This window comes from Erinaceus europaeus, chromosome 12 (assembly GCF_950295315.1).
Source record: "Erinaceus europaeus chromosome 12, mEriEur2.1, whole genome shotgun sequence".
NCBI classification, from domain to species: Eukaryota; Metazoa; Chordata; class Mammalia; order Eulipotyphla; family Erinaceidae; genus Erinaceus; species Erinaceus europaeus.
In genome coordinates this window covers 99,685,987-99,710,575 of record NC_080173.1, presented here as the reverse complement: position 1 = coordinate 99,710,575, position 24,589 = coordinate 99,685,987, and the positions used below count along the sequence as shown (strand labels likewise).

Below are 24,589 nucleotides of genomic sequence, written 5' to 3'. Positions count from 1 at the left end.
AGAGCTGAGATGATCCGGGTTTCCCCAGGACCCCGCAGCCCGGCCCCCCAGACCCTCCTTGTTCCCCGGCTTCCCGGCCTCGCAGGCTCAGGGTCCAAGACGCCCCTCCCCGGGCATGTATGTCTGTCCCCGTGCGGTCCCTGTCCCAAGGACCCCTCCCGCCCTTCCCCACGTCGAGGGTCCCGGGTGGCAGAGGGGGGACGCGGGGGGAGGGGGTGGCGGCTCAGCCTCGCCGGGGGTGGAGTGGGGGGCGGAGCCGGGGAGCCCCAGTCTGGGTCCGGGTCCCCGAGGGTCGCGGTCGGGAGACCCCTGGGGGCGCCAAGAGTGGGGCGGGAGGGGCGCGCGGCGAGGGCGCCGGGGGCCGGGGGGGTGGGGGGAGGCAGCGCGGAGCCGGGGGTCCGGGCGGGGCGGGTCCCCGAGGGCGGAGCGTGGAGGGCGGCCCCCGGCCCCCGGCCCCGGACTCAGCCTCGTCTCCGCCGCCTCCCGGGAGGGCGGGCGGGCGGACGGCTGGGCGCGTGGAGGCGGCGGGCGGGGGCAGAGGCGGGGGGCGGGGAGGGAGGCAGGGAGGGGGCGGGCAGAGCCGGCGCAGGGACGCGGCGGGCGGCGGCTCCGGGCGCGGGGGCGGGCCGGGGGGTCCCGAGAGCTCCATGCGGTCCCCCCGGGGCCGCGGGCGGCGCGCTGTCCCGGGGAGGCGGTCGGGGGGTCCCCGACACCCATGGCTAGACGGGGGCCGCGGCGGCGCGCTCGGAGTAAGTCGGGGCCGGGGCCGGGGGTCGGGGCCGGGGTCGGGGGCCGGGGGTCGGGGCCGGGGCCGGGGGCCGGGGGTCGGGGCCGGGGCCGGGGGCCGGGGGTCGGGGCCGGGGCCGGGGGCCGGGGCCGGGGTCGGGCGGCGCCTCCTCGGACCCGGTGGAGCCTCCAGCCCCGCGCTCCGGGCCCCGTGGCTTCTTTGCAAAGTCGCGAATGTTTTCCTAGAGCGGGAGGGGGGAGGGGACGGAGCGGGAGGGAGGGAGGGACCGACATGGAGCTCGGGGCTGCTGGAAGCCGGGAGGCCAAGGCCGGGGGAGCTGGAGCCCGGCTGACAGGCAGACGGACGGACGGACGGACGGACTGAGCGTCCCGGCCTGCGGCGCGCTCGGCGGGCGCGGGCGGGGCTGCGGCTGGACGGGGCCGGGCGGCGGGGCGGGCGGCGGGTCCCCCGGGGCCCGGGCTGCAGACTGGGGATCTCGGACCCGGCTCCGCGCGCCCCGCCCCGCCCCGCACCCCCCACCCCCAATGGCACCAGCCGCGGAGCTAAAAATAACCGGCGGGTCGGCCCCCCGCAGACCGCGACCCCGGCCCCTCCCCGCCCGCCCTCCTCCCCCCTGGGCGTAGGGCGAAGCCGCAGCTCCCAACTCCCCAAAAGAGAGAGAGAGAGAGAGAGGGGGGAAAAAAGAGCAGAGAAAGAAAAGGCGGCGCGGGGGGCGGGGGTGGGGGGCGGGCCGGGGGCGGGGGGCCCGGCCATATGGATGTGATTTCTGCGCTCCAGGCAGACGGGCAGCTCCGCAGCGCCCGCCCCGGCCGCCGCCCGCTCTCCCCGCGCCCGCCCCGGGGCCTGGGGGAGCCGGGCAGCCGGGGTCCCCGAGGCCGGGGCGAGGGCGGGGCAGCCCCGCCTGACGCTGCTCTGTGCCCTCCACGACCAGGGCCCTAGGCGGACATGGGGGCCGCCCGGATCGCGCCCGGCCTGGCGCTGCTGCTCTGCTGCCCGGTGCTCGGCTCCGCGTACGCGCTGGTAAGTCCGCGCCCGCCTCTGGCCCTGGGTGCGAGCGCGCTGTTGGCCCCCCCCACCCCGACACCCTGAACTCCCGCCGGGGAATCCTACGTGTCTGCTGTGTCTGGCGGGTGTGGGCCGTGCGTCCCGGATGCCTGACATCACCCCAGGTCTGAAGCTTGGGCTTGGGGTCGCCGGGTCTGGAAGTCTGCGCCCGGGGTTTGCTGCGGCGAGCAGACTCTGTCAGCCCGGAGCAAGACATGAGCTCAGAGGAGCCCGGACTTCGGCCCTTCTGGAGGGTTCCAGAGACTTTGCTCTGGGGGCGGGGGGGGGGGGGGGGGGGGGCTGGGGAGGGGGTCTCCCTTCCGTATGCCTCGCTTGCATTCTGGGACAGGGCTGGGGTCTGGAATCAGAACCCCCCCACACACAGCTGGTAGGACATAAAGCCCCCTCCTCCAGCTTCCACAATCCATGTGTCCACCACATTCGAGCAGCCATGCCCATGTCTACCCAGCGTGGAAGCTGCGTGCCCCGGGAGGCGGGTGTGGTGTGGCGCAGAGGACCCAGGACACTGAGCTCACAGAGCACGGGCTCCACTGAACGGAAGGACCGCCGTCTGCATAGAGACCCAGAGGCCAGAGAGAGCAGAGGCAGGGAATTCCACTAGGAAGAGGAGAGACAGAGACAAAGGGGGCACAGGCATGAGAGTTTCCCCAAGCAGGAGCAATGGAGAGGCCAAGAGAATGCCAGGTACTGAAGGCGAGGAGACAACACCCAGCCTTTTCTGGGCCGAGGTCTGGGAGTCGTGGCCGGTCTTCACGTCCCGCCAACAGTCCGGAGCCGGAGAGGCAGCCCAGTGCTGTGGGGAGGCTTGCTGCCCCCAGCTGAGGGGCATCTACTACTGTCTACAGGGACAGACAGGCAGCCGCCTTCTAGCCTGCTCCCTGCCCTGGAAAGAGGATCAGAAAGAGTTCTGGGGAGTCCCCAGTTCTACCCAGTTCTGCCAGCTTCCTGCCTCCTTATCTGTAAAGAACTGTCTGCCCATGAGTCCCCGGAGTTGAGGCCCTCCGGCCCTCTGCGGACCTCCCCATACCCGTTCACCAGTCCCCGTGCCCTTGGGACTCTGGTTCTCCAAAGTCCAAGACATTCCCCACACTCGGACTTAGGGAGATAGAAGTCCTGAGAGGCTTGTCAGGCACAGAAGTCCCCAGAGGCTTGTCTTACAATAAGAGGTCTCCAGACACTGGCCCACCCTCAGCTTAGGCCAAGCCCCCTTGCCCGGTGTTTGTGTGCGTGGCCGTCAGCAGCTAGGAGGGTGACACTGGGTGTCCCAGCAGGGCCCTGTGGGCCTCCAGGCACGGTGTTCCTGGGCCTGTGTGAATGTGTGCGTTCACAGGCGTCTGTCCTCGACTCGCAGGATCAGGCTCTCTGTGCTTTTGTAAACGCACGTCCCCTGTTCTGTAGTTGTCTTACTTTTACTTGAGAAATACTTTGATAGTGTTTTCTTCTTGCCAGACGCTGTTCTAGATGCTTTGCATACATTGACTCATTTAATCTCCCGGCAGCCCTTGGAGAGAGCAGCTCTGTCCCTGTCCCCGTCCCATCCCCACTGATCTTTTCCTGTCCTTGCCGGGGGCTTCGCTCCAGACTGATGTTTTCAAATAGAAAGGGACACGGAGAGAAAGAGACCGCAGCGCTGGCGCTTCCTTCTGCGTCACTCCATTCCAGCACCCTGGGGACTAGGCATCCCCTGGGTCTCAGCTGGCAAAGCCTCGAACCATCTGAGTGAGCTGCTTGCTGGCCCTGCCATCCCCTTGTTAAGGGGCCTGAATCGCATGGCCACAGTGGCCTCTATATATCGCCTGCCAACCAGTGCCAAACCGCCTGCCCCTGTGGGAGGTGGTGGGCCCCCAGGACCCCACGCTGATCTCTGGGAAGCAGAGACATGTGCAGAGACGTGTGGCTTGGGGCAGGTGAGTTGGCCCATCTGGGAGAGGGCTTATTCCATCAGGCGAGCCAGGTTTGAGTCCTGCAGCACTGGGGCGAGCTGCGATACCAAGCTGTCTCTTTATTGCTCTGTATCTCTCTGTCTTTGTGTCTTTCGAGTTGAAAATTGTCAGTCTGGAGCAGTGAAGCCCCAGCAACAACAAAACAGAAAAGAATCTGCCTGACTTAGCTTCCGCCCAAAACTGAGGGTGAGGCAGGAGCAGCGATGTCCAGGGCCTGGTCTGCCCCTGAGGTTGTTAGGGTATCTGTCCTGGACCTTTAGCCTGGGCGCCTGGCCCCTGCCCTGCTTCCGAGTTAGCAAATGTGGCTGGCAGGACAGCTCCCACCCGGTGCTCCCTGGGGCCCTGGCCTCAGGAGCCTAGAGGCTGTTAACCTAACACGCGCACACACACAGACCCCAGGGCTGCCACTGCTCCCCAGATCAGCGCGGATGCCCACACACCCAGCAACCTCAGCTGAGAGCCCGGCTCCAAACCCAGATGCTGCTTGCCCAGCTGGCCCCAGGACCAGGCCCTCGTCTCCACTGGCCTCAGAGCTGGGGAGCCAAAAATGACCCGAGGTGGAGAAGGGCAGCTGGCCGAGCGGGTCCATCTTGAGCTCACGGGGAAGAGTGGTCACGAGGCTTGGCGGCAAGGAGAGTGAGGTTCGCAGGAAGGGAAGGGCCCGGATTGTGAGTAGGGGGCAAAGAGATGGCCTTATCTTTGGGATGCCTGGTTCTCCCCTGTATTCACACAGGCGAGAAACTGCTGCCAGAGAGCCGGAGAGGCTGACGCTCAGCAGAGGGTCAGGGCCTATGTGAAGCCAGACTTTAGATGCCCCCACCCCACCGCCAGGACTGCCCTTCTAGCCGGGAACAGACCGGCATGCAGTGAGCTTCTCCCAGACTGTGAGCTAGAAAGCATCCTGCCCCATTTTCTCATTCCGTCAGTTCACTCGCCGGCTGTGGGGAAGGCCCTCGGTGTGCATGGAGAGGCTATGGCAGAGGTGGGATTCAAACCCAGGTCTTCTAAGGCCTGCGAGGGGTGGGAGGTGGGAGGGATTGTGCTGGCAGGAGGTCGCCATACCCAGTCCAGGTCTTCTTTTTCTGTTTCCTTCTTACTCAAAGTCCTTCTGTTTTCCTTTCCTTTTCCACTAAGCTGGGACTTAGCACATGCACATCACTGCTCTAGCTAGGCTGCTTTTTCACGGAAGAGAGACAGAGAGGGAGAGCTATCACAGCACTGGAGCTTCCTCTGGTGTTGTAACACCTCCCGTGTGGTGCTGGGGCTCAGGCTTTGATTGTGCACTTGGCAAGGCAGCCAGCCACCTTACCAGGTAAGCGAGCTCTCCAAGCCTATTTTCTGATTTTTTAATTTCATAACTAACATTTTAATATGTTATTATTATTATTATTTTTACCAGAGCACCGCTCAGCTCTGGCTGATGATGGTGCAGGGGATCGAACCCGGGACTTTGGAGCCTCAGGCATGGGAGTCTGTTTGCATAACCATTATGCTATCTCCCCCTGCCCAATATGTTATTTCTGATGAAAGAGTCAAGATGGCTCAGTAGGAGAGCCTGAGTCTGAGCCCTCGGAGCATAAGAAAGCCGCCAAGACAGAAGTGAGAGGTGCCCGTGGGTGGCGGAGCGGTGCTTTGCACTCTTTCTCTCGCTCTTTCTCTGTCATGAGGAGTAAATAAGTCACTAGACCCTGGAGGTGGCTCAGCAGTGTGTGAGACGCTCGGAGATTAAGCTCCCGCACCAGCAAAGTAGGAGTCCAGTGCTGCAAGTGGAGCAGACATCACCCTTAAATACAGCCGGCCTCACTCCCTCTTTCAGAGAAAACCCCTTTTAACGGTTGGAGTGGAGGGAGAGCGCACGTCTAACCTTACTTCTCTGTGTTTCTGGCAGGTACCAGGTCTGTGTGTCTGTCTGCGTGTATGGAAAGCCTCTTGGTGTTATGTTCTGCTGGTTTGTAAAGCAGTTAGCATCCCCTGCCAGGGCTTGCCAGACACACTTCTCGAGGTAGCTTTTTGTGTTGAAGGGCTCCGTGTCGGTACCTAGGGATCTTTCTCTCTCAAACGCTGTATTAGGAGCCAACAGAAAAGCTCACTTGGGTGGTTCACTGCTTTACCGTGTCCAAGACTGGGCTTGAGCCCGGCCCCACCACCCTGGAGGAAGTTCTCGCCTCTCTTTTTCTCTCTCCTTCTCTCTCTCTTTCTATCTAAGGGGAAAATAAATAAGTAAAAGGTTGCATAGTCTCCCAGAATTTGGGATTTTTTTTTTCCTCCAGGGTTATTACTGGGCTCGGTGCCTGCACCATGAATCCACCGCTCCTGGAGGCCATTTTTTCCCCCTTTTTTTGCCCTAGTTGTTGTAGCCTCTTTGTGGTTATTAGTATTACTATTGTTGACGTTGTTCGTTGTTGGATAAGACAGAGAAATGGAGAGAGGAGGGGAAGACAGAGGGGGAGAGAAAGATAGACACCTGCAGACCTGCTTCACCACCTGGGAAGCGACTCCCCTGCAGGTGGGGAGCCGGGGGCTCGAACCGGGATCCTTACGCCAGTCCTTGCGCTTTGCGCCACTTGTGCTTAACCCACTGCGCCACCGCCCGACCCCCCCGAATTTGGGATTTGTTAAGCAGCCTGTGAGAATGTCCATTTAAACTGTCTCTGCATCCTTGGTGCGCGTGTGCACGTGTGCACGTGTGTGGGATCCCAGAGGCAGGGAAGCCCTTTGTAATGCCCCCTCGTGTCCCTGTGAGACCGTCCCCCTGGAGAAGTTGAGATTCCTGGAGCCCTGCGTTGCTGGGCCCAAGGACATGCACACCTTTCGTTGCAGTAGACGTGGCCAGGCTTGCCTCTGGAGTCACTTGACTACCTGTGCTGCTCGTCTCAGTGACCGAGGGGCCTCTTCCCCACTCACTGTGTCTGCTGGAATCATCTGGGAATTTTCGTCTCCCTCTGTGCCGTTATGACAGTGAGAAGCCGCATCTACTGTCATTTTCATTTGCCAATTACAGTCAGCTCTTGAATTTACAGTTGTTTTATGTCCATCTCCTAAGAGCTTGCTGGGAGCTATTTACCCATCTTTTTGTGGGTTACTTGTCCTGTTTCGTATTGATCCGCTGAACCTTTTTATATCACCTGCCCTGAACCACTGTCCTCCCTGCCCCCCAGCTCTGGGAACTGTTTGTGGAGCAGGAGGGGGGTGGGGGGCTGAGCCCTCCTGGGGAACTTGGGTTTTCTTCGGAATGTTTTAATGAGGCGTCAAGCAGCCTCCCCCAGATTCCTGTTGTGGGCCTTCTGGGGACACTCCCTGGTGCAGCCACCACATTGGGAAGGCAGCTCTTTGAGAGAGAGAGAACAAACAGAAAGAGGGAGTGGGGGGGGTTGGCAGACCCTTGAAACTGACTGCAAAACATAGTGTGACTAGGAGGATACAGAGTTTTGCTCTGACTTGCAGAGACACCGGAAATGTCCAAGCCCCTCAAAGCCCCGATTCTGGGGTCTGTGTTCTGCCCCCAGAGAGGTGAGCCTGGCAGAATCCTATTCCACAGCCTAGATCGCGGTTACATTAGGCCAAGGGCTCTCTGGCTTTGAACACCGCACCCCCTCACCCAGTCCAGGTAGAACCTGACTGTGAAGATCCACCAGGTCCCAGCAGCCCCTGCTCCGTGGAACTGCCAGCCCTGAGGCATCCACGCTGGCCTGGCCGAGGAGAGAGGCGTCACAGTGCCTCCCCCACCCCCGCCCCTCCCGGCCCAACACAGGCGGCCTGTTCAGGAAAGCCTGGCCACCGGCAGGAAAAGTCAGCACTTGTCAGCGGCCAGCGGTGGGGCAGGAGTGTCCCCGGTGGCCGGCCAGACGCACGGAGGGCAGCTTGGGGGAGCAGGCCCAGTCAGCCGGAGTGGGTCCCGCAGGGAGAAGAGGGACAGGAAGGCCAGGAGGTCGCAGGGAGGTCTGTCCTCCTGCCTTCTCTGAAGTGCCAGCTCCCCTGGCTCCTGGGACCAGGGGGCAACTGTTCTCTGCCCCCTGTCTTTGCCCTTGTGCTCGATCTGCCTTGGGTACTCAGCAGAAACGTGCTTGCTGATGCAGCGAGACCTACCTGTGCCCCAGGAGCCTGAGCAGAAGCCAGCATCAGGGGGCTTCAGTAGCCAGGCCTCCCTCCTTCCCTTCCTCCCTCCTTTCTTCCCTTCCCTCCTCCCCTCCCTCCCTCCTTCCCTCCTTCCAGGGCTGTGGTCTTGGTGTCAGGCAGACCATTGCTCAGCCCTGGCCTTGCTTCTGGCTGTGGCAGCAGACCCCAACATGGGAACGTGGTTAGGGCTCTAAGGACAGTGGCAGGTGTCAGCAGGGAGAGGGGTCTCTCGGACCTTCCTCACACCTCCACCCCAGCCGTCAGGCTGAAGCCAGGCAGAGGGATGGCTGAAGCCACTGCCAAACGCAGGCAGTGAGTGGAAGGAAGCCCTCTGTGGAGACGCGGGCGTCTGCAACTGCAGAGAGTGAGGGTCCCCTTGTCCCTTGAGCGTTTCCCTGGAAGTGGAGGACTGAGGCAAGTCTGGGAGCCCCGGCAGCAGATGTGTGGAATTTGGCAGTTAGGAGGGGGTGGCTGCATTTGGTCAGTGGCGCGGCTGACTTTGTCCACCACCACGTCACTATCACACCTCCATCACGTCACCAGCCTTGTCGTTGCCACCCCCAGCCCAGCACCATCCTCAGCGGAGTCTCCTGGGCACCGGGCTAGATGCTGCTCCCCGGCCCCCCTGCCTGAGCCGGGTCAGGGGAGGAGGATTGAGACAAGACACATCCAGGACTGCTGACCACACGCTGTTCTGACCCTGAACAGTGGTGTCTGTGTGTCTGTTTAGAAGTGACAGACCAGCATCCAGCCCTGTAAACACCTCCCCCCCCTCCACCCAGCTCAGGGCTAAGGTCAGACCACACTGCCCCCACAGGCCCTGCGTGCTTGCAGACTCAGCATGTCACACAGGAAGGCTCTGCGTTGGGGGGCCGACGGAGAGTGTGCTACAGGGAGACTAAAACCATGCCCCTGGCTTACAAGGCAGCTTATCGGGATAATGCGCCTTGTTTCTGTGACCTGGATTCGAGCCCTGTTGCCACCGCACTGGAAGAAGCTCCGGTGCTGTGCTGTCTTTCGCTCCCTCCCTTTGCCGCCCCCTCTCTCTTTCTGCTTGAAAAAGTTGACTGCAACAGTGAGGCTGCAGCAATGACAGGAAAATAAATAAAGATAAAGCCAGGAGCTGTGAGGCCCAGGCTTGAGGAAGTTAGTTCGTCGCTGAGCTAAAAGCATGGACGAGGGGTGGAAGGTGGGCGGCTGCGGGGAACACCTGTTGTCAGGGCCGGGTGACCCACCAGTGGTGGGTGTGGATGAGCTGATCCGAATCACACCCTCGCTCCCTTGGATCCAAAGTTCAGACTCTCGGGATCCTTCCTTCCTTCCTTCCTTCCTAATTGTGGAGACAGGGCTTCATGACGCACATTTTCATTGAGAGAGAAACATGACACTGGAGCTTCCTGTGATGCTGGAGCCTGAACCTGGGCAGTGGTCACAGCAAGGCAGGCGCCCTACCCAGTGAGCTCTCTCCCAGCCCTCTCTGGTGCTAAAATCATGCAGGCCTGAGTCTTCCACGCCAGGAGCAGGACCAAGACCTAAACGGTACAGGGTCTAGTAGAGGGCCCGCAGGCATGGGGAGGGAGAGGCGGAGGGAAGGGCTTGCCAGGCCAGGGGGAGAGCCAGGCTGCCCTCCTTTCACCCTAACCCCCCGGGAGATAAGGCCTCCTCTCCCTGAGGAAGGGCCCTGTCGCTCTCCTCCCCAAGTCTGAGCTTGGGGCAAGATGCAGTGACCTTGCATCCTAGTGTGAGGCCAGAGGTTTCCAGAGACACTGCAGTCACTGGGCTTTCCTTCCCCTCTGAAAGCTGCCCCCAGCCCTCCCGCTGCAAGGTCCACCACGTTCCTCTGTAGCCTGGACTCTGGCATTACCCAGACAGTCCCCCGTCCCCGGAGGCACCCATGCCTGACAGTGGGGAGCCACGCTCCACCGGCTGCCTCTCCGCCCAGACTGTTTGTGCAGTGTGTCACTGGCTCTTCACAGCGCTGCTATCTTACCCTGACTTTGCAGATGGGAAACTGAGGCATGGGGGCCGGGCGGTGGGTCACCCAGTTAAGCGCACATAGTAATAAGCACAAGGATCCGGGTTCGAGCCCCCGCTCCCCACCTGCATAGAGAAGCACTTCACGAGTCTCTTTCTCCCTATCTCCCCCTCCCCTCTCAGTTTGTCTCTGTCCTCTCGAATAAAATGGAAAAAAAAAAGGCCACCAAAAGCAGAGGATTTCATAGAGCCAGCATCGAGCCCCAGTAATAACCCTGGAGGCAAAAAAAAAGAAAAGAGAGGGGGCCAGGCGGTAGCACAGCAGCAGGTTAAGCGCACGTGGCACAAAGCGCAAGGACCGGCGTAAGGATCCCGGTTCGAGCCCCCGGCTCCCCACCTGCAGGGTTGTGGCTTCCCAGGCGGTGAAGCAGGTCTGCAGGTGTCTGTCTTTCTCTCCCCCTCTCTGTCTTCCCCTCCTCTCTCCATTTCTCTCTGTCCTATCCAACAATGACGACATCAACAACAACAATAATAACTACAACAATTTTTTTAAAGGGGGAGGAGTCAGGTGGTAGTGCAGTGGTGTAAAGCACAAGGACTGGAGTAAGGATCCCGGTCCGAGCCCCGGCTCCCCATCTGCAGGGGAGTCACTTCCCAGGCGGTGAAGCAGGTCTGCAGGTGTCTGTCTTTCTCTCCCCCTCTCTGTCTTCCCCTCCTCTCTCCATTTCTCTCTGTCCTATGCAACTACAATGATAGCAACAACAACACCAAACAACGAGGGCAACAAAAGGGAAAAAATGGCCTCCAGGAGCAGTGCATTTGTAGTGCAGGCACCAGGCTCCAGCAGTAACCCTGGAGGCAAAAAAAGAAAGAAAGAGAAAGAAAGAAAGAAAGAAAGAAAGAAAGAAAGAAAGAAAAAGAAAAACTGAGGCACAAGGCTGCAGGGGTGTTCCTGCCAAGCTTGCTCTGAGGCAAGTGAGCTCTGTCCTCCTCGCCAGGGGCTCCCTTGACTCTGTCCAGCTTCCACTTATGCCATCATCAGATGGAAATTGGGCCTTGATGTTCAGAGAGCCAGAGGTGGCATCTTGGTCTGTGTGGGTGAATGAAGAAGTCTAAGGGCACTGGAAAAACATACCCCCCCCTTCCTGGTCGTTCTCAGAAGTGTTGAAGGAACCAGCCTCTAAAGGAGCGTGGTCTCCTCTAGCGTGGAGAGGCTGAAGGCAACACAGTCACCAGGCTGACAGACCCCGGGTCTGTGAGGGGCGTGTCGGCCACCTGGTCACCCAAGCTAGTACATCTGCACTTGTTTTTTTTTTTTTTTTTTAATATTTATATATTTATTTATTGTTGCCCTTGTTTTTATTCTTGTTGTAGTTATTATTGTTATTGATGTTGTTGTTGGACAGGACAGAGAGAAATGGAGAGAGGAGGGGAAGACAGAGATGGGGAGAGAAAGACAGACACCTGCAGACCTGCTTCACCGCCTGGGAAGCGACCCCCCTGCAGGTGGGGAGCCGGGGGCTCGAACCGGGATCCTTACGCCGGTCCTTGCGCTTTGCACCACATGAGCTTAATCCACTGTGCTACTGCCCGACTCCCATTTGTTTTTTTTAAATCTTTACGTATATATTAGATAAAGACAGAAACCCATGGGGGGGGGGCGAGATAGAGAGAGACAGACACCTGCAGCCCTGCTTTACCATTCGTGAAGCTTTCACCCTGCAGGTGGGGACCAGGGGTTTGAACCTGCGGCCTTGCCCCCTGTGATGTGTGCTCAACTAAGTGCACCACCACCAGACCCCAATTTTTAAAAAATATTTATTTATTTATTTGTTTACTCTCTTTTGTTCCCCTTGTTTTTTAATTTTTATTGTTGTAGTTGTTGATGTCGTTGTTATTGGCTAGGACAGAGAGAAATGGAGAGAGGAGGGGAAGACAGAGAGGGGAGAGAAAGACAGACACCTGCAGACCTGCTTCATCGCCTGTGAAGCGACTCCCCTGCAGGTGGGGACCCAATTTTTTTTTAACTATCAACAATTCCAGTATTTCAGGAAGACGCAGACTGCAACATTCCACAAGCATTTTTAAAAAATATTCATTTTGTTGGGACCAGGTGGTGGTGCACCTGGTTAAGCAAACAGTACAGCGCACAAGGACCTGGGTTCTAGCCCCTGTCCCCACCTGCAGGGGGAAAGCTTTGAGAGTGGTGAAGCAGGGCTGCAGGGGTCTCTCCATCTCTCTTCGTTTCTATCTCCCCCTCCCATCTCAATTTCTGTCTATATCCAATAGTACAATTTTTTAAAAAATTTATTTGTTTAGGGGGGTCAGGCTGTAGTGTAGCGGGTTAAGTGCACATGGTGCGAAACTCGAGGGCCGGCATAAGGATCCCGGTTCGAGCCCCCGGCTCCCCACCTGCAGGGGAGTCGCTTCACAGGCGGTGAAGCAGGTCTGCAGGTGTCTGTCTGTCTCTCCCCTCCTCTGTCTTCCCCTCCTCTCTCAAATTCTTTCTATCCTAATCCAACAATAAAAACATCATTGGCAATAACAACAGCAAGGGCAACAAAGATGGCCTCCAGGAGCAGTGGATTTGTGGTGCAGGCACCGAGCCCCAGCGGTAACCCTGAAGGGAAAAAAATAAAAATGTATTTGTTGACGCAAGAGAGAAAGAAGGATGACACTTGCCATGACGTTGGGAATTGAACTCAAGCCCTCAGGCTCCCAGCTCCAGTGCTGCAGCTGCCAGGCCACCTCCCGGGTCACCAGACGGGGACTTGTTTGTGTCTGACAGCGGGCAGTCCTCAGCCCCTGACTGCTTGTCTCTAGTCCTTGCCATCAGCTGTGACCCTCAGTCACCTTAGCAAGTGAGTTTGCTTTGGCGGAGGGCTGCTATGTCAGCCCTTGGATCGCTGTCTGTCAGCTGAAGAAAATACAGTGCGTTATCTGTTGGCCTCAGGAGGGGCTGGAGGCAGCCCGGGAGCTGACGGAGCGGCTAGAGTCTTGGCCTCTCAAGCCTAAGCTTCTAGGTTCAAGCCCCAGCATGGCCTGTGCCAGAGTTACTGGTTATTCCCCCTTTTTCTCTCATTCCTGACTAAATATGTTTTTTAAAGTCTTTTTGTGTAACGCTTATGCTATTTCCTCCACACTCAGACGTTTTTGCCCATCCCCTGTCCCATTCCCTCTTTAAAAACGTCTGAGTATGGAGGAAGGGACCTGGTGAGAGGATAAGGACACGCAAGATGGCAAGAGTGATGCAGGTGGCGGTCATTGGGCCGACGCCATGTTGGCGCTAGTGTTTCCTCTGGTCGCACCGAGCTAGGAGTCTCAGAAGGTCGTGGTGGTAGTGGTCCTGGTGGTGACAAACCGATAGAAACAGCACTGGAGGGGCCAGGCAGTGGCACACTGGTAAAACACACACATCGGGGGCTGGGCGGTAGCACAGCAGGCTAAGCGCACTTGGCCCAAAGCACAAGGACCTGATCCCAGTTCAAGCCCCCGGCTCCCCACCTGGGGGGTGGGGGGTCGCTTCCCAGGCGGTGAAGCAGGTCTGCAGGTGTCTGTGTTTCTCTCCCCCTCTCTGTCTTCCCCTCCTCTCTCCATTTCTGTCTATCCAACGCAATGGAGAAAATGGCCACCAGGAGCCGTGGATTCACTGTGCAGGCACCAAGCCCCAGCAATAACCCTGGAGGCAAAGAGAGGGAGAAGGAGGGAGGGAGAGAGACGCCTGCGCCTGCAGCCCCACTTCACCACTCGCAGAGCTTTCCCTCTGCAGGTGGGGACCAGGGCCTTGAACCCGGGTCCTTGCACACTGTGACACATGCAGCCCACCAGGTGTGTCACCACCCGGCCCGGCTGGTGATTTTCTTAAAGACGTGTTTATGCCATGGTCCAGGAGGTGACACAGTGATAGAGGAGAAGCACGAGGCCTTGAGTTCAGTCCCCGGGCCGCATGTTCCAGAGCAGTGCTCTAGCGTTTTCTCTCGCGCCAGCACGAGCCCTGCTGGGGACTGAACCTGGAGCCTCCCACACACGGGTCCTGCGCCCCCACCTCCCAGGCTGCTGCGGTGCCCACTGTCGCTGGACGGCCGCGGCCGAGAAGGGGAACTCACACGGGGGAGGGTGGGCTGGCAGTGGCACCAGAGTCAGCCGCCTGGGGGGCCTGGATGCCCCGTGGCAGAGCAGCGGAGAGAACTGCGGGGCCGTGGCCGGGGGCGCATGAGGGGAGGTGACGCAGGGGCGGCTCGCCCAGAGCACCTCTGTCCAAACCACGCGTTCACACGCACGTCAGCGGCCTCTCAGGGCCTCGGCGCCTGTGCACACAGGGTGGGGCAGCCGGGCTGTGGGGCCGCTCTCTCGGCGCCTCCACTAAGTGGAACCAGCAGGACCCCAGTCCGGCCGAGCTGGAGAATCCTTGGCCCTGGAAGCCCTTGGTGCTGCCACCGAGAGACACGGTCAATTAACTGCCCTCAGCAGCAAGGCTCCCGGTCCCAGCCACCTAGTCTGGGCCACCCCCCCACCCCACCCCCCCACCCCCCCACCCCACCCCCCCACCCCCGGTGGCTCACTGGTGCCCGTCCCTCCCCTTCCTGTCCCCTGCCCCCTGGCTCTCCAGTCCTGCAGAGACGGTCCTGCTGGGGTGTCCTCAAGGACCAGGCTCTGCCTGTTGAAAGTCTAGGGGCAGGCCGCCCGGCTATGCTCTAGAAAGGCTTAGGATTTGAGGGGACGCACTGACCCCTTGTGGATTCCACTCATGAGACAGGCCAGGGCTGGACTCACTCAGCTGTCCCCAGGACGGGATGCCACCTTCTCTCCGATGCCTCCCCAGCCCTAAGCAGGAGCCGCAGATGCCTCTGTCACCCCCCCACCCCCAGCGCTGCCACAGAGCTCAGCAGTTGGCAGCCGGTGCCCAGGGTATGCAGCAGAAGGAAGGGTAGGAAGGGACTGCAGGCAGATGGAAGAGGAATCCTGGGAGCCCTCGGGTCTGCTGGGCCACCCGCAGGGCCTCCCAGATAAGCCGCGTGGATGAGTCCCACCCACAGCCGGCTGAGAGGGAGAGCACTGATTGGAGAGAGAGCTAGGAGAAAAAACGGTGACTCCCAGACTCCCCCCAGGGTGCCAGGACTTGAAGGAATCAGGCCTTGTTTGTTTGCAGAGTTCACTGCTCTGTGTGTGCCCTCCCCAGCAGACATCCAGGACCCTGAGGACCCATCCTGGGACATTCCATCCCATTCCCATGTGGCCCCGGGGAGTGGGCGGGATGGTGGCCACAGAGGCTGCGGGATTCCGGGTTACTAGCGGGCAGGCAGGCCCCCCACCCCCGAGAGCAGGGCGGCTCTCTCTACCTGCCAGCGGGAGCTGCTGAGGGCCCTAGAGGTGGGGGTGGCCGTGGGACGGGTGCTGTTGGGCGGCCTGCCTGTGATCTGACTCTGGGCTTGGTAGGTGGACGCCGATGACGTCTTGACCAAAGAGGAGCAGATCTTCCTGTTGTACCGAGCCCAGGCCCAGTGCGAGAAGCAGGTCAAAGAAGTCCAGCAGAGGCCAGGTGGGGTGGACGCGGGGGTCCGGGTAGCGGGAGGCCCAGACTGGGGTGGGTGGGGTGGTATGGAAGTCAAAGGGCTCTTGAGGTGCCCAGAGCCCTTTGTCCTGGGATGAGGGGAGGGAGCTATGAAGGCCATTGCAGTCAGAATCACCCTCAGTCAGCTTGGCTCTGGAGACAAGCCGGGGGTCAGGAGTACTGACAGGTGGTGGGACAGCTTCCTGGAGGAGGTGTCCACTGGAAGTTGAGAAAGGAGCCACCTGGGCAGAGGGCACGGCAGGTGTGTCCACAGGCAGGAGAATGGGGGGGGGGGGCAAGGACGGACGGGGAACAGGAGTGGGGCAGGGTGGGTGTCTTCAGTCACAGTCACTGGGGGAGTGGGAGAAGGGACTTGATCTGGGCCAGGGAGGACTCCCTGCACCAGGTGTGTCCACAGGACCCAGGGGCGGTGAAAGGGGGCCACTCACCTGACTTCACAGCTCCTGCCCCCCATCTCAAACTGGCCTCTTCCTTGACTCCATTTGCTAGAAGAGGGAATAGGGCCTCATTCGCATCAGTCTAGGCCTCCCATGTCTGTCTGCTTTAGCTCACCAACCTGGAAGAAGTCCAGCCCCCCCCCCCCCCCCCGTCCGCCATGACAGGCCCAGAATAGCGGCTCCCCCCACCCCGCCTCTGCTGGCCCGAGCTGCTGGTAGCCGGTGGGGAAGGTGTGTGCCCGGGATGGGTCTCGAGTGCCTGCAGACACGTGCTGTGTGGCCCACGGGCTCTGCTCGCGCGGGGGTCCACACGGTGTGTGCCTTCACAGCCAGTGCCCGGCCTCAGCTCTGGGCTCTCCGCGGGTTCTGGGGGGTCCAGGGCACCTGCACTCAGCTTCCTGACCCAGAGGCCCAGGCGGGGCCCAGACCGGAGCTCTGAAGAGCTGCACGTGAGACCGGCGGGGCCCCTGGGGCCCCTGGTGGGTGCTCAGGACACTCAGGCCGGCCGCGGCCCCCACCCCCCCACGCCTGCTTTTTCTCCCGCACCCCTGGCTGACCCACCGGCAGCTCTGGCCTGGCTTCTTGCTGGAACCTCTCCCCTTACTCCTCTGCATTGGCCTTGCGCCCCCTGGTGGGCCCTCCGCCCCCCGCGCTGCTCTGAGCTGGAGGGTGCCTGCTGCCTTGGGGATCCCACACGGACAGACCCCCGCCCCGCGCCCACCCCCCATCATTCCAGCGCCTGGCAGGCAGTCTCTGGGGTGTGCTGCCCTCCCTCGCCTGGCACCTCAGCCCTGCCAGCAGCCGGGGGGCTCAGCGAGTGTTGAGGGACAGCCCTCCCCCCCATGTACTGAGGGGAGTCAGGTGGGAGGCACTGTGGGCGGACAGCCAGAACTGCCCTGATCTCTGCAGCCAGCATAATGGAGCCGGACAAGGGCTGGGCGTCCACAGCCACGTCAGGGAAGCCCGGGAAAGACATGGCACCCGGAGACCACTACCCTGGGTCCGAGGAAGACACGGACGGGCCCGCCAGCAGAAGGGGCTCAGGTACGCCCACCTGCCCGCCCTCCCTCCCTCTTGGGCATCCAGCTGAGATGGTCTTGGGGTTCACTGCCCTGCTGCCTATCCCCCACCGCGTGATCCTTACACCGGTCCTTGCGCTTTGCACCACATGAGCTTAATCCACTGTGCTACTGCCCGACTCCCATTTGTTTTTTTTAAAATCTTTATGTATATATTAGATAAAGACAGAAACCCATGGTGGGGGGGGGCGAGATAGAGAGAGACAGACACCTGCAGCCCTGCTTTACCATTCGTGAAGCTTTCACCCTGCAGGTGGGGACCAGGGGTTTGAACCTGCGGCCTTGCCCCCTGTGATGTGTGCTCAACTAAGTGCACCACCACCAGACCCCAATTTTTAAAAATATTTATTTATTTATTTGTTTACTCTCTTTTGTTCCCCTTGTTTTTTAAATTTTATTGTTGTAGTTGTTGATGTCGTTGTTACTGGCTAGGACAGAGAGAAATGGAGAGAGGAGGCAAGAGCAAGAACCCCGGTTCGAGCCCCCGGCTCCCCACCTGCAGGGGGTCGCTTCACAAGTAATGAGGCAGGTCTGCAGGTGTCTGTCTCCCTCTCTCTATCTCCCCGCCCCCTGTCAATTTTTTTTCTGTCCTATCGAATAAGAGAGAGGCAGAGAGACAGACAGACACGGGACCAGGAGGCACAAACTGAAAGTCTGCAGCTGCCACCAGCACACTGAATGGCCAGGGCTTCTGGCACAGCAAAAGGGCTGGCTGCCTAGGGGTGGGGTCAGGCGGGGTGGGACAAGGGAGACAAGAAGAGAGGGAGGAAGACTTGAGGCTTCGAGGTCCCTCAGGGAGGTAAGGAGAGACAAACGTGGAACCAGTCTGCAGCCACAGGGCCAGTTTGAACCGGCTGGGTGGGCAGCAGATCCCAGATGGACCACATCTGGGAGGCTGTGGTCACCCTTTGGCTCTCTAGGGACCGGAGGAAATTGTGGGCCTGGCCAGGCGGGGCTTGGAATATGGTGCCCAGGACAGAGAGCCTTTCACCAGGCTGGGGTGGGTCCAGCCATCCTCAGGCAGCCTTCCAAGGGGACCGGAGAGTCCTGTGGTTGGAGCTGTGCAGGGGGCAAAGGGGGCTGGGAGCCTGGAAGACCCAGAGGCTGGGGACCCTCCGAGGCCACTCGCTCTGCTGTCAGGAATGAGCCACCCTGCTGTGGCTCCCCCAACTAGCCCGTAGATTGGGGGGCTTTATCTGTCCCCACACACCCTCACGGGGGTCCCCACAGCAGGTGCTCAGGGTGGGCCTTGGACGGTGGTGGACGTGTGGGCTGGCGTGGTCAGCCTGCTTCTCAGTGAAGAGACAAGCACACACACGGTGGACACCAGCATGGGGTCCTCGGACCAGCTCTCTGGGGGTCTGGCTGGCACTGCACAGCAGGCCTCCTGTCCATGGTCCCGCGGTGGAAGCTGTCCTCAGTTCCCGGTGCCCAGGTGAGCTTAGGAACTTCCCCAGGGGCACCCAGGAGGTGAGGCCAGGAGAAGAGAGAAAAAGGGGCCTGGCCGCAGGAGCTCGGCGAGTCACTCACTCCTCTGGGCTGCTGCCAGCCAGTCTGGGAAGTCAAGCAGTGCCAGTACATGCACACCGGGGCTGCAGGGAGGGCCGAGGTGCCAGGAGGGCGCGGGGCTCACTGCCTCCTCCCTGGAGGGCCCTGCTGTGTCCAGGAGAGCTGGGGACCACTGTCACTGTGGTCTTCACTGGTGTCCCTACTCTGTCTGTCTGTCTCTGGCGTAGCTCCCTGCCTGCCCGAGTGGGACCACATCCTGTGCTGGCCGCTGGGGGCTCCAGGGAAGGTGGTGGCCGTGCCTTGTCCCGACTACATCTTTGACTTCAATCACAAAGGTGAGGTGGGGCTCTGGGGGAGGCTGGGGACCTCCGGAGCTCAGGGCTTCTGTGACCACCACCACCCCCACCCCCTGGCCCCGCAGGTCACGCCTACCGCCGCTGTGACAGCAACGGCAGTTGGGAGCTGGCGCCCGGGCACAACCGGACGTGGGCCAACTACAGCGAGTGCCTCACCTTCATGCCCAATGAGACGCGGCATGGGGTGCGAGCCCACAAAGCCACCCCGGCCCGGCCCTGCCCTGCCCTGCCCCTGAGCCTCCGACCCTCAAGCCGGTGCTCACACTGTCTCCTCCGCCCCCCGCCCGCGCAGGATGTGTTCGAGCGTCTGGGCCTGATCTACACGGTGGGCTACTCCCTGTCGCTGGCCTCCCTCACTGTGGCCGTGCTCATCCTGGCCTACTTCAGGTAGGCGGGCGGCACCCCCTTCACCTGCCCCACCCTCGCACCCCACTTCCCGGCCTCTGCGCCCCCACTCACGGCCGCCCGCCCGCAGGCGTCTGCACTGCACCCGCAATTACATCCACATGCACCTGTTCCTGTCCTTCATGCTCCGGGCCGTGAGCATCTTCGTCAAGGACGCGGTGCTGTACTCGGGCGCCTCGGTGGATGAGGCCGAGCGCCTGACCGAGGAGGAGCTGCGGGCCATCGTCCAGGCGCCCCCGCCGCCCGCCGCCGCCGCCGTGGGCTTTGTGAGTGCCGCCCACGCCGCCTGCGGCTTCTCTCCCCATCCGCAGCCCTGCGTCCCGCTCCCACTCTCCTGCCTCGACCCGTGGCCCTGACCACGCCACCCTGAGTGCCCTCCTGCCCGCTGCACCCCTCCCGGGACCCCAGCAGAGAACCTGCTTCCCAGGCGCCCCCCCACCCCTCCCCAGCCCGGCTGTGCCCCCTGAAGGCCCGGCCTTGGGCTGACACCACCTGATCTCCTAGGCGGGCTGCCGGGTGACCGTCACCTTCTTCCTTTACTTCCTGGCCACCAATTACTACTGGATTCTGGTGGAGGGGCTGTACCTGCACAGCCTGATCTTCATGGCCTTCTTCTCAGAGAAGAAGTACCTGTGGAGCTTCACGGTCTTCGGCTGGGGTACGCAGGCATGGTGGGGGACCAGGAGCAAGCCAGGGGCTCCCCCGGGGGGGAGCTCGAAGGTCACGGCCGGGGGCCGGGAGCCCATGCGGCAGACCCTGCCCCACACCTGGCCACTGTTCTGTGACTGACGGGGAGCAGGGTCTGGGGTCTCCGGTACCTGGAAGTAACCTAGGCTTGGGTCTCGGTCCGGGAGAGGGAGGGAATAGGGGACGCTCAGGACAAAACCGAGCTCAGGCTCAGAGGAGGGTCTTGGGTCAGATGTCGGCCTGGGGCTGGGGCTGGGACCTTGGCGCCTCCTTCCCCCATGGGCCCTGCTTCCCCTCATGGGCAGATGCCCGCATGGCTCCTGGCTGCAGCAGCAGGCCTGGCCCCGTGCCCTCTGCAGAGTAGGTTGCCGGGACAGGGCACTCCTCCCCCAGGAGCTCTGGGATCAAGTTACTGATAATTGTCCATTATTGTTGGCAGCTCCAGAACTTGGCTGGGCTCCGGGGCAGCTGGCCAGGCTGCAGAAGGGCAAGGCGGGTGGCGGGTGGCGGGAGCCCTCCCAGAGCTCAGCACCCAGAGGCCCTCAGCCCGTGGCCATAGCGTTCCTGCCCACCTCCCATCCCCACCCGCTTTGACACACACCGTAGCCTTGACTTCACCCAGGCAGGCCCCTGCGCTGGGGAGACAAGGGCCTGACTCGGCATCCAGGGTTCCAGGGCTCCAGGATGTCAGGGTGGGCCAGAGACACACAGACTGAGAAGCCCTCAGGACTCTGGGCCACGCACGGGATGCCACAGCTCCGCTTCTCACTGTGAACTCGGGCCATGCCCCAGGGGGACCGGGGCTCCCTTCCCAGAAGCAGGACTCACTCATGTGCCACATGCCGTCAGAGTTGGCTTGGGCCAGAGCACATGGAGGTTCCCCCGGGCACAGCCAAGAGGGGGCCCCTCCTCCTCCAAATCAAACCCCCTCCAGGGAGCCAAAACAGGAAGATGTTTCCTCTCCAAATGGGACCCGGCCTGGAGTGTGGGCTCTGGAGAGTGGAGGAGGGTGGGCTGAGCATGGAGGAGTTAGTGACGCCTCTTCCTCTGCACGCCGGACAGGTGTGAGAGATCAGAACCCAGCTGACGGCAGAGCACGGGGCTCTGGGGTCCCTGAGGCAGGGCAGTGGGGCAGCACAGGCCAGAGTGTGGCTGTCACCAAGCCGTCCCTGTGCCCTCGGTGAGGGGGACAGCTGAGGTCAGGCGGAGGTCACCAGGGATGAGGGGGACAGGACCCAGAGGGCAGAATGGAGAGAGACACCGTGGGCCCCACCCGCTACCCTCACACTGTGCCCTCTGCGCCCACAGGTGTCCCTGCCATCTTTGTGGCTGTGTGGGTCAGTGCCAGAGCCACCCTGGCCAACACCGGGTAGGTCCAGGTGGAGAAGGGCTGGGGGCTCGGACCCAGGCCACCAACACCCCGAGACCCCCCCCATCCTCTGGAGAGTCTGTGGCAGGACCCCCACACCCTGGTCCTTAGGGCTGAGCTGGTTCCTCCAGCAGGGTCCCAGGAGGCCGGCCGCACCCACCCAGCACTCCCCTGCCCAGAACAGAGGCACCTACTCTGGTGCTTCCGTGAGCAGGAAAGGGGAGGTGCAACTCAATGGCCCCGCCCACACATACCAGGTGCTGGGACTTGAGCTCCGGGAGCAAGAAGTGGATCATCCAGGTGCCCATTCTGGTCTCCATTGTGGTGAGCAGGGGTAACCATGGGGCTGGGGGGAGATGAGGATCGTGGGGCCTACAGGGGCTTCCCTTGACCCCAGGGCCAGAGCCCCAAGTCTGAGGACCCACCCCAGTTCAGTTGAGGAAACTGAGGCTCCAGGAGTCACCAGGAAATGCTGTGACAGAGCAAGCCTGGGTAGGGCTGTGGGTCCATGGCCATCACTGCCACGTGCAGCTGGGGACACTCCCCATCCCCCACAGATCAACTTCATCCTCTTCATCAACATCGTCCGGGTGCTGGCCACCAAGCTGCGGGAGACCAACGCTGGCCAGTGCGACACAGGACAGCAGTACCGGTGAGCCGAGGACCCTGGGAATGGGCCTGTTCCCCAGCCGCCGTGTGGCCTTGTCCAGGGGAACCCCAAAGCCAGCCCGGGAACCTGGCCCTGCATGGGAGCTGAGGTCTGCGAGGGGATGGGGCAGATGCAGGGTCTCGGGGTCCAGGAGACAAGCGGGCAGTGGTGGCTTAGACAAGGTGACGCCTCAGCTGACACCCGAGGGCTGGGCCACAGAGCTCTGGGGTGTGGTGATGCAGGGACCTCCAGGTGCATGGGGCCAGAGACAGGGTGACTTAAAAGTTATGATCCGGGAGTCGGGCAGTAGTGCAGCAGGTTAAGCGAACGTGGCGCAAAGCACAAGCACCGGCGTAAGGATCCCAGTTCGAGCCCCCGGCTCCCCACCTGCAGGGGAGTCGCGTCACAGGCGGTGAAGCAGGTCTGCAGGTGTCTGTCTTTCTCTCCCCCTCTCTGTCTTCCCCTCCTCTCTCCATTTCTCTCTATCCTATCCAACAATGACGACATCAGTAACAACAACAATAGTAACCACAAGAATAAAACAACAAGGGCAACAAAAGGGAATAAATAAATATTAAAAATATATTTTTAAAAAGTTATGATCCCTGGGGCCGGCCGTGGCACACCTGGTTACACTGGTTGAGTATACATAGTCCAAAGTGCAAGGGTCCGGGTTTGAACCCCCACTCCCCACCTGTAGGGGGAAGTTTTGTAAGCAGTGGAACATGTTTGCAGGTCCCTCTCTCCCTCTCTCTCTCCCTCTCTCTCTCTCCCCCCTCTCTCCCCTCTCTCTCTCCTCTCTCCATTTCTCTCTGTCCTATCCAATAAAATGGAAAAAATGGCCACCAGGAGCAGTGGATTCCTAGTGCCAGCACTGAGCCCCAGGGATAACCCTGGAGGCAAAGACAAATTAAAATAAAACAGTCATGGTTCCTTCCAAGTCAGCATTCCTGACACTAACGGGGACATCAGTGTTGTCCGGGGAGAACTGGGCCGTCCTGGCAACCAGAGCCGACCGCCCCTCGATGGTCTCTGGAGCCTGGGAGGTGGGGGCGGCACGGTGCCAACACGGGGGAGACGGCTCTGCCCTCACCGCCTGCCCCGCTCTCCAGGAAGCTGCTCAAGTCCACGCTGGTGCTCATGCCGCTGTTTGGCGTCCATTACATCGTGTTCATGGCCATGCCCTACACCGAGGTCTCGGGCACGCTCTGGCAAGTCCAGATGCACTACGAGATGCTTTTCAATTCCTTCCAGGTGCGCGGCCCCCCGGCCTGGCCTGGCTCGGGCGGGAGGCGTGGGGAGGGCAGGGGGCCGGGCTGCCGCTCCCACCCTCGCCGGGGGCTGCTCCAGCCCCTGACCCTGCCCGTTCTATCCACAGGGCTTTTTTGTCGCCATCATATACTGTTTCTGCAATGGCGAGGTAAGGAGACAGCGTGCAGGGCAGGGTGGGGAGGGCACAGAAGTGTGGCGGGGAGAGGGGTGCCCGGAGTCCTGTCCCTCCATTCTGCTGCCTGGCTCCTTCTTGGTTTCTCTCAGAATGTCCCCAAGAGCGTTCTGGAAACAGAGGTTTTTCTAGATGGTTCAGGCTGATCCTGGGTCTAGCCCAGTATTGTCAACCCGCATCACCCAGACTGAGGGACTCTGGCGGCTGTTGGCTTCCCAGGCTCTGGGTGTGTGATTCCCCGCAGCCTCGCACCACATTCTGAGGGGCTGGGGTTGGACTTGACCTTGGACAGTCCTGTGCCTGTGTTTCCACCAAGGGCTGAGTGTTGCAGGAGCAGGGAGATGGGTTCTGCCAGGGTGGGGAGGGTGTGGGGCAGGGGGCTTGGGCTCACGTGAGCCTCACGCTTTGACTCTGCTCCCAGGTGCAAGCGGAGGTGAAGAAATCCTGGAGCCGCTGGACACTGGCATTGGACTTCAAGCGCAAGGCCCGCAGCGGAAGCAGCAGCTACAGCTATGGGCCCATGGTCTCCCACACGAGCGTGACCAACGTGGGCCCCCGGACAAGCCTCGGCCTGCCCCTCAGCCCCCGCCTGCTGCCTGCCGCCACCAACGGCCATCCCCAGCTGCCTGGCCACAGCAAGCTGGGGCCCCCGCTCCTCCAGCCCGCACCACCTGTAGCAGCCAGACCCAAGGACGAAGGCTTCCTCAACGGCTCCTGCTCAGGACTGGATGAGGAGAATTCCGGGCCAGAACGGCCAGCGGCTCTGTTGCAGGAAGAGTGGGAGACGGTCATGTGACCAGGGACCCAAGGGTTGGGCCTGTGGACACAAGGGACTGAGACATGGGTGGCTGGACAGTTTCCCACTGAGGACTGGGACCAGAAGGACAAACAGGAAAAGAGAAAAAATAGAAAAAGAAAAAAAAGGAAAGGAAGCAGTGTACAGCCTCCTGTGGTTTCCGCCAGGGAACTCACCCCAGGAGGGAGGGCGCTGGGAGCCTTTGGTGGTTCTCGCCTCGGAGGGGGTCTAGAGCAGGGGCGATGTCCAGCACAAAGGGCCTGAGAGAGGCCGTTGGCTTGGCCTGGAGAGGCTTGAGGGAGGCAGGGGTCCCACAGCGCCCCAGTGGCCTGGGCAGAGACGCCCCACCCCACTTTCTTGCCAGTGAGCACCCCAGCATCCTTGGGCCCCACTCCTCCAGACCCAGGCCCTTCCAAACCCCAAACTGGCAGGTGCCCCTC

General features: G+C 61.2%; 1 protein-coding gene across 4 annotated transcripts; it reads left to right on the top strand.

The window, feature by feature from the left end:
* Positions 1-609: 609 nt before the first annotated feature.
* Positions 610-24,285, top strand: PTH1R (parathyroid hormone 1 receptor). Of its 4 annotated transcripts, XM_060204861.1 has the most exons (15): positions 610-749; positions 1,680-1,768; positions 15,283-15,385; positions 16,765-16,899; positions 18,671-18,778; positions 18,865-18,983; positions 19,092-19,186; positions 19,275-19,470; positions 19,709-19,862; positions 21,200-21,260; positions 21,518-21,584; positions 21,818-21,912; positions 23,022-23,163; positions 23,288-23,329; positions 23,775-24,285. In XM_060204861.1, exons 2-15 carry the CDS (start codon positions 1,694-1,696, stop codon positions 24,147-24,149), a joined length of 1,767 nt encoding a protein of 588 aa, XP_060060844.1. In that variant the 5' UTR covers positions 610-749; positions 1,680-1,693; the 3' UTR covers positions 24,150-24,285. The 4 variants fall into 4 exon arrangements, with proteins under 4 accessions (XP_060060844.1, XP_060060847.1, XP_060060845.1 ...); XM_060204864.1 differs by lacking the exon at positions 16,765-16,899; XM_060204862.1 differs by lacking the exon at positions 610-749 and having other exon boundaries at positions 1,463-1,768.
* The last annotated feature ends 304 nt before the right edge of the window (positions 24,286-24,589 follow it).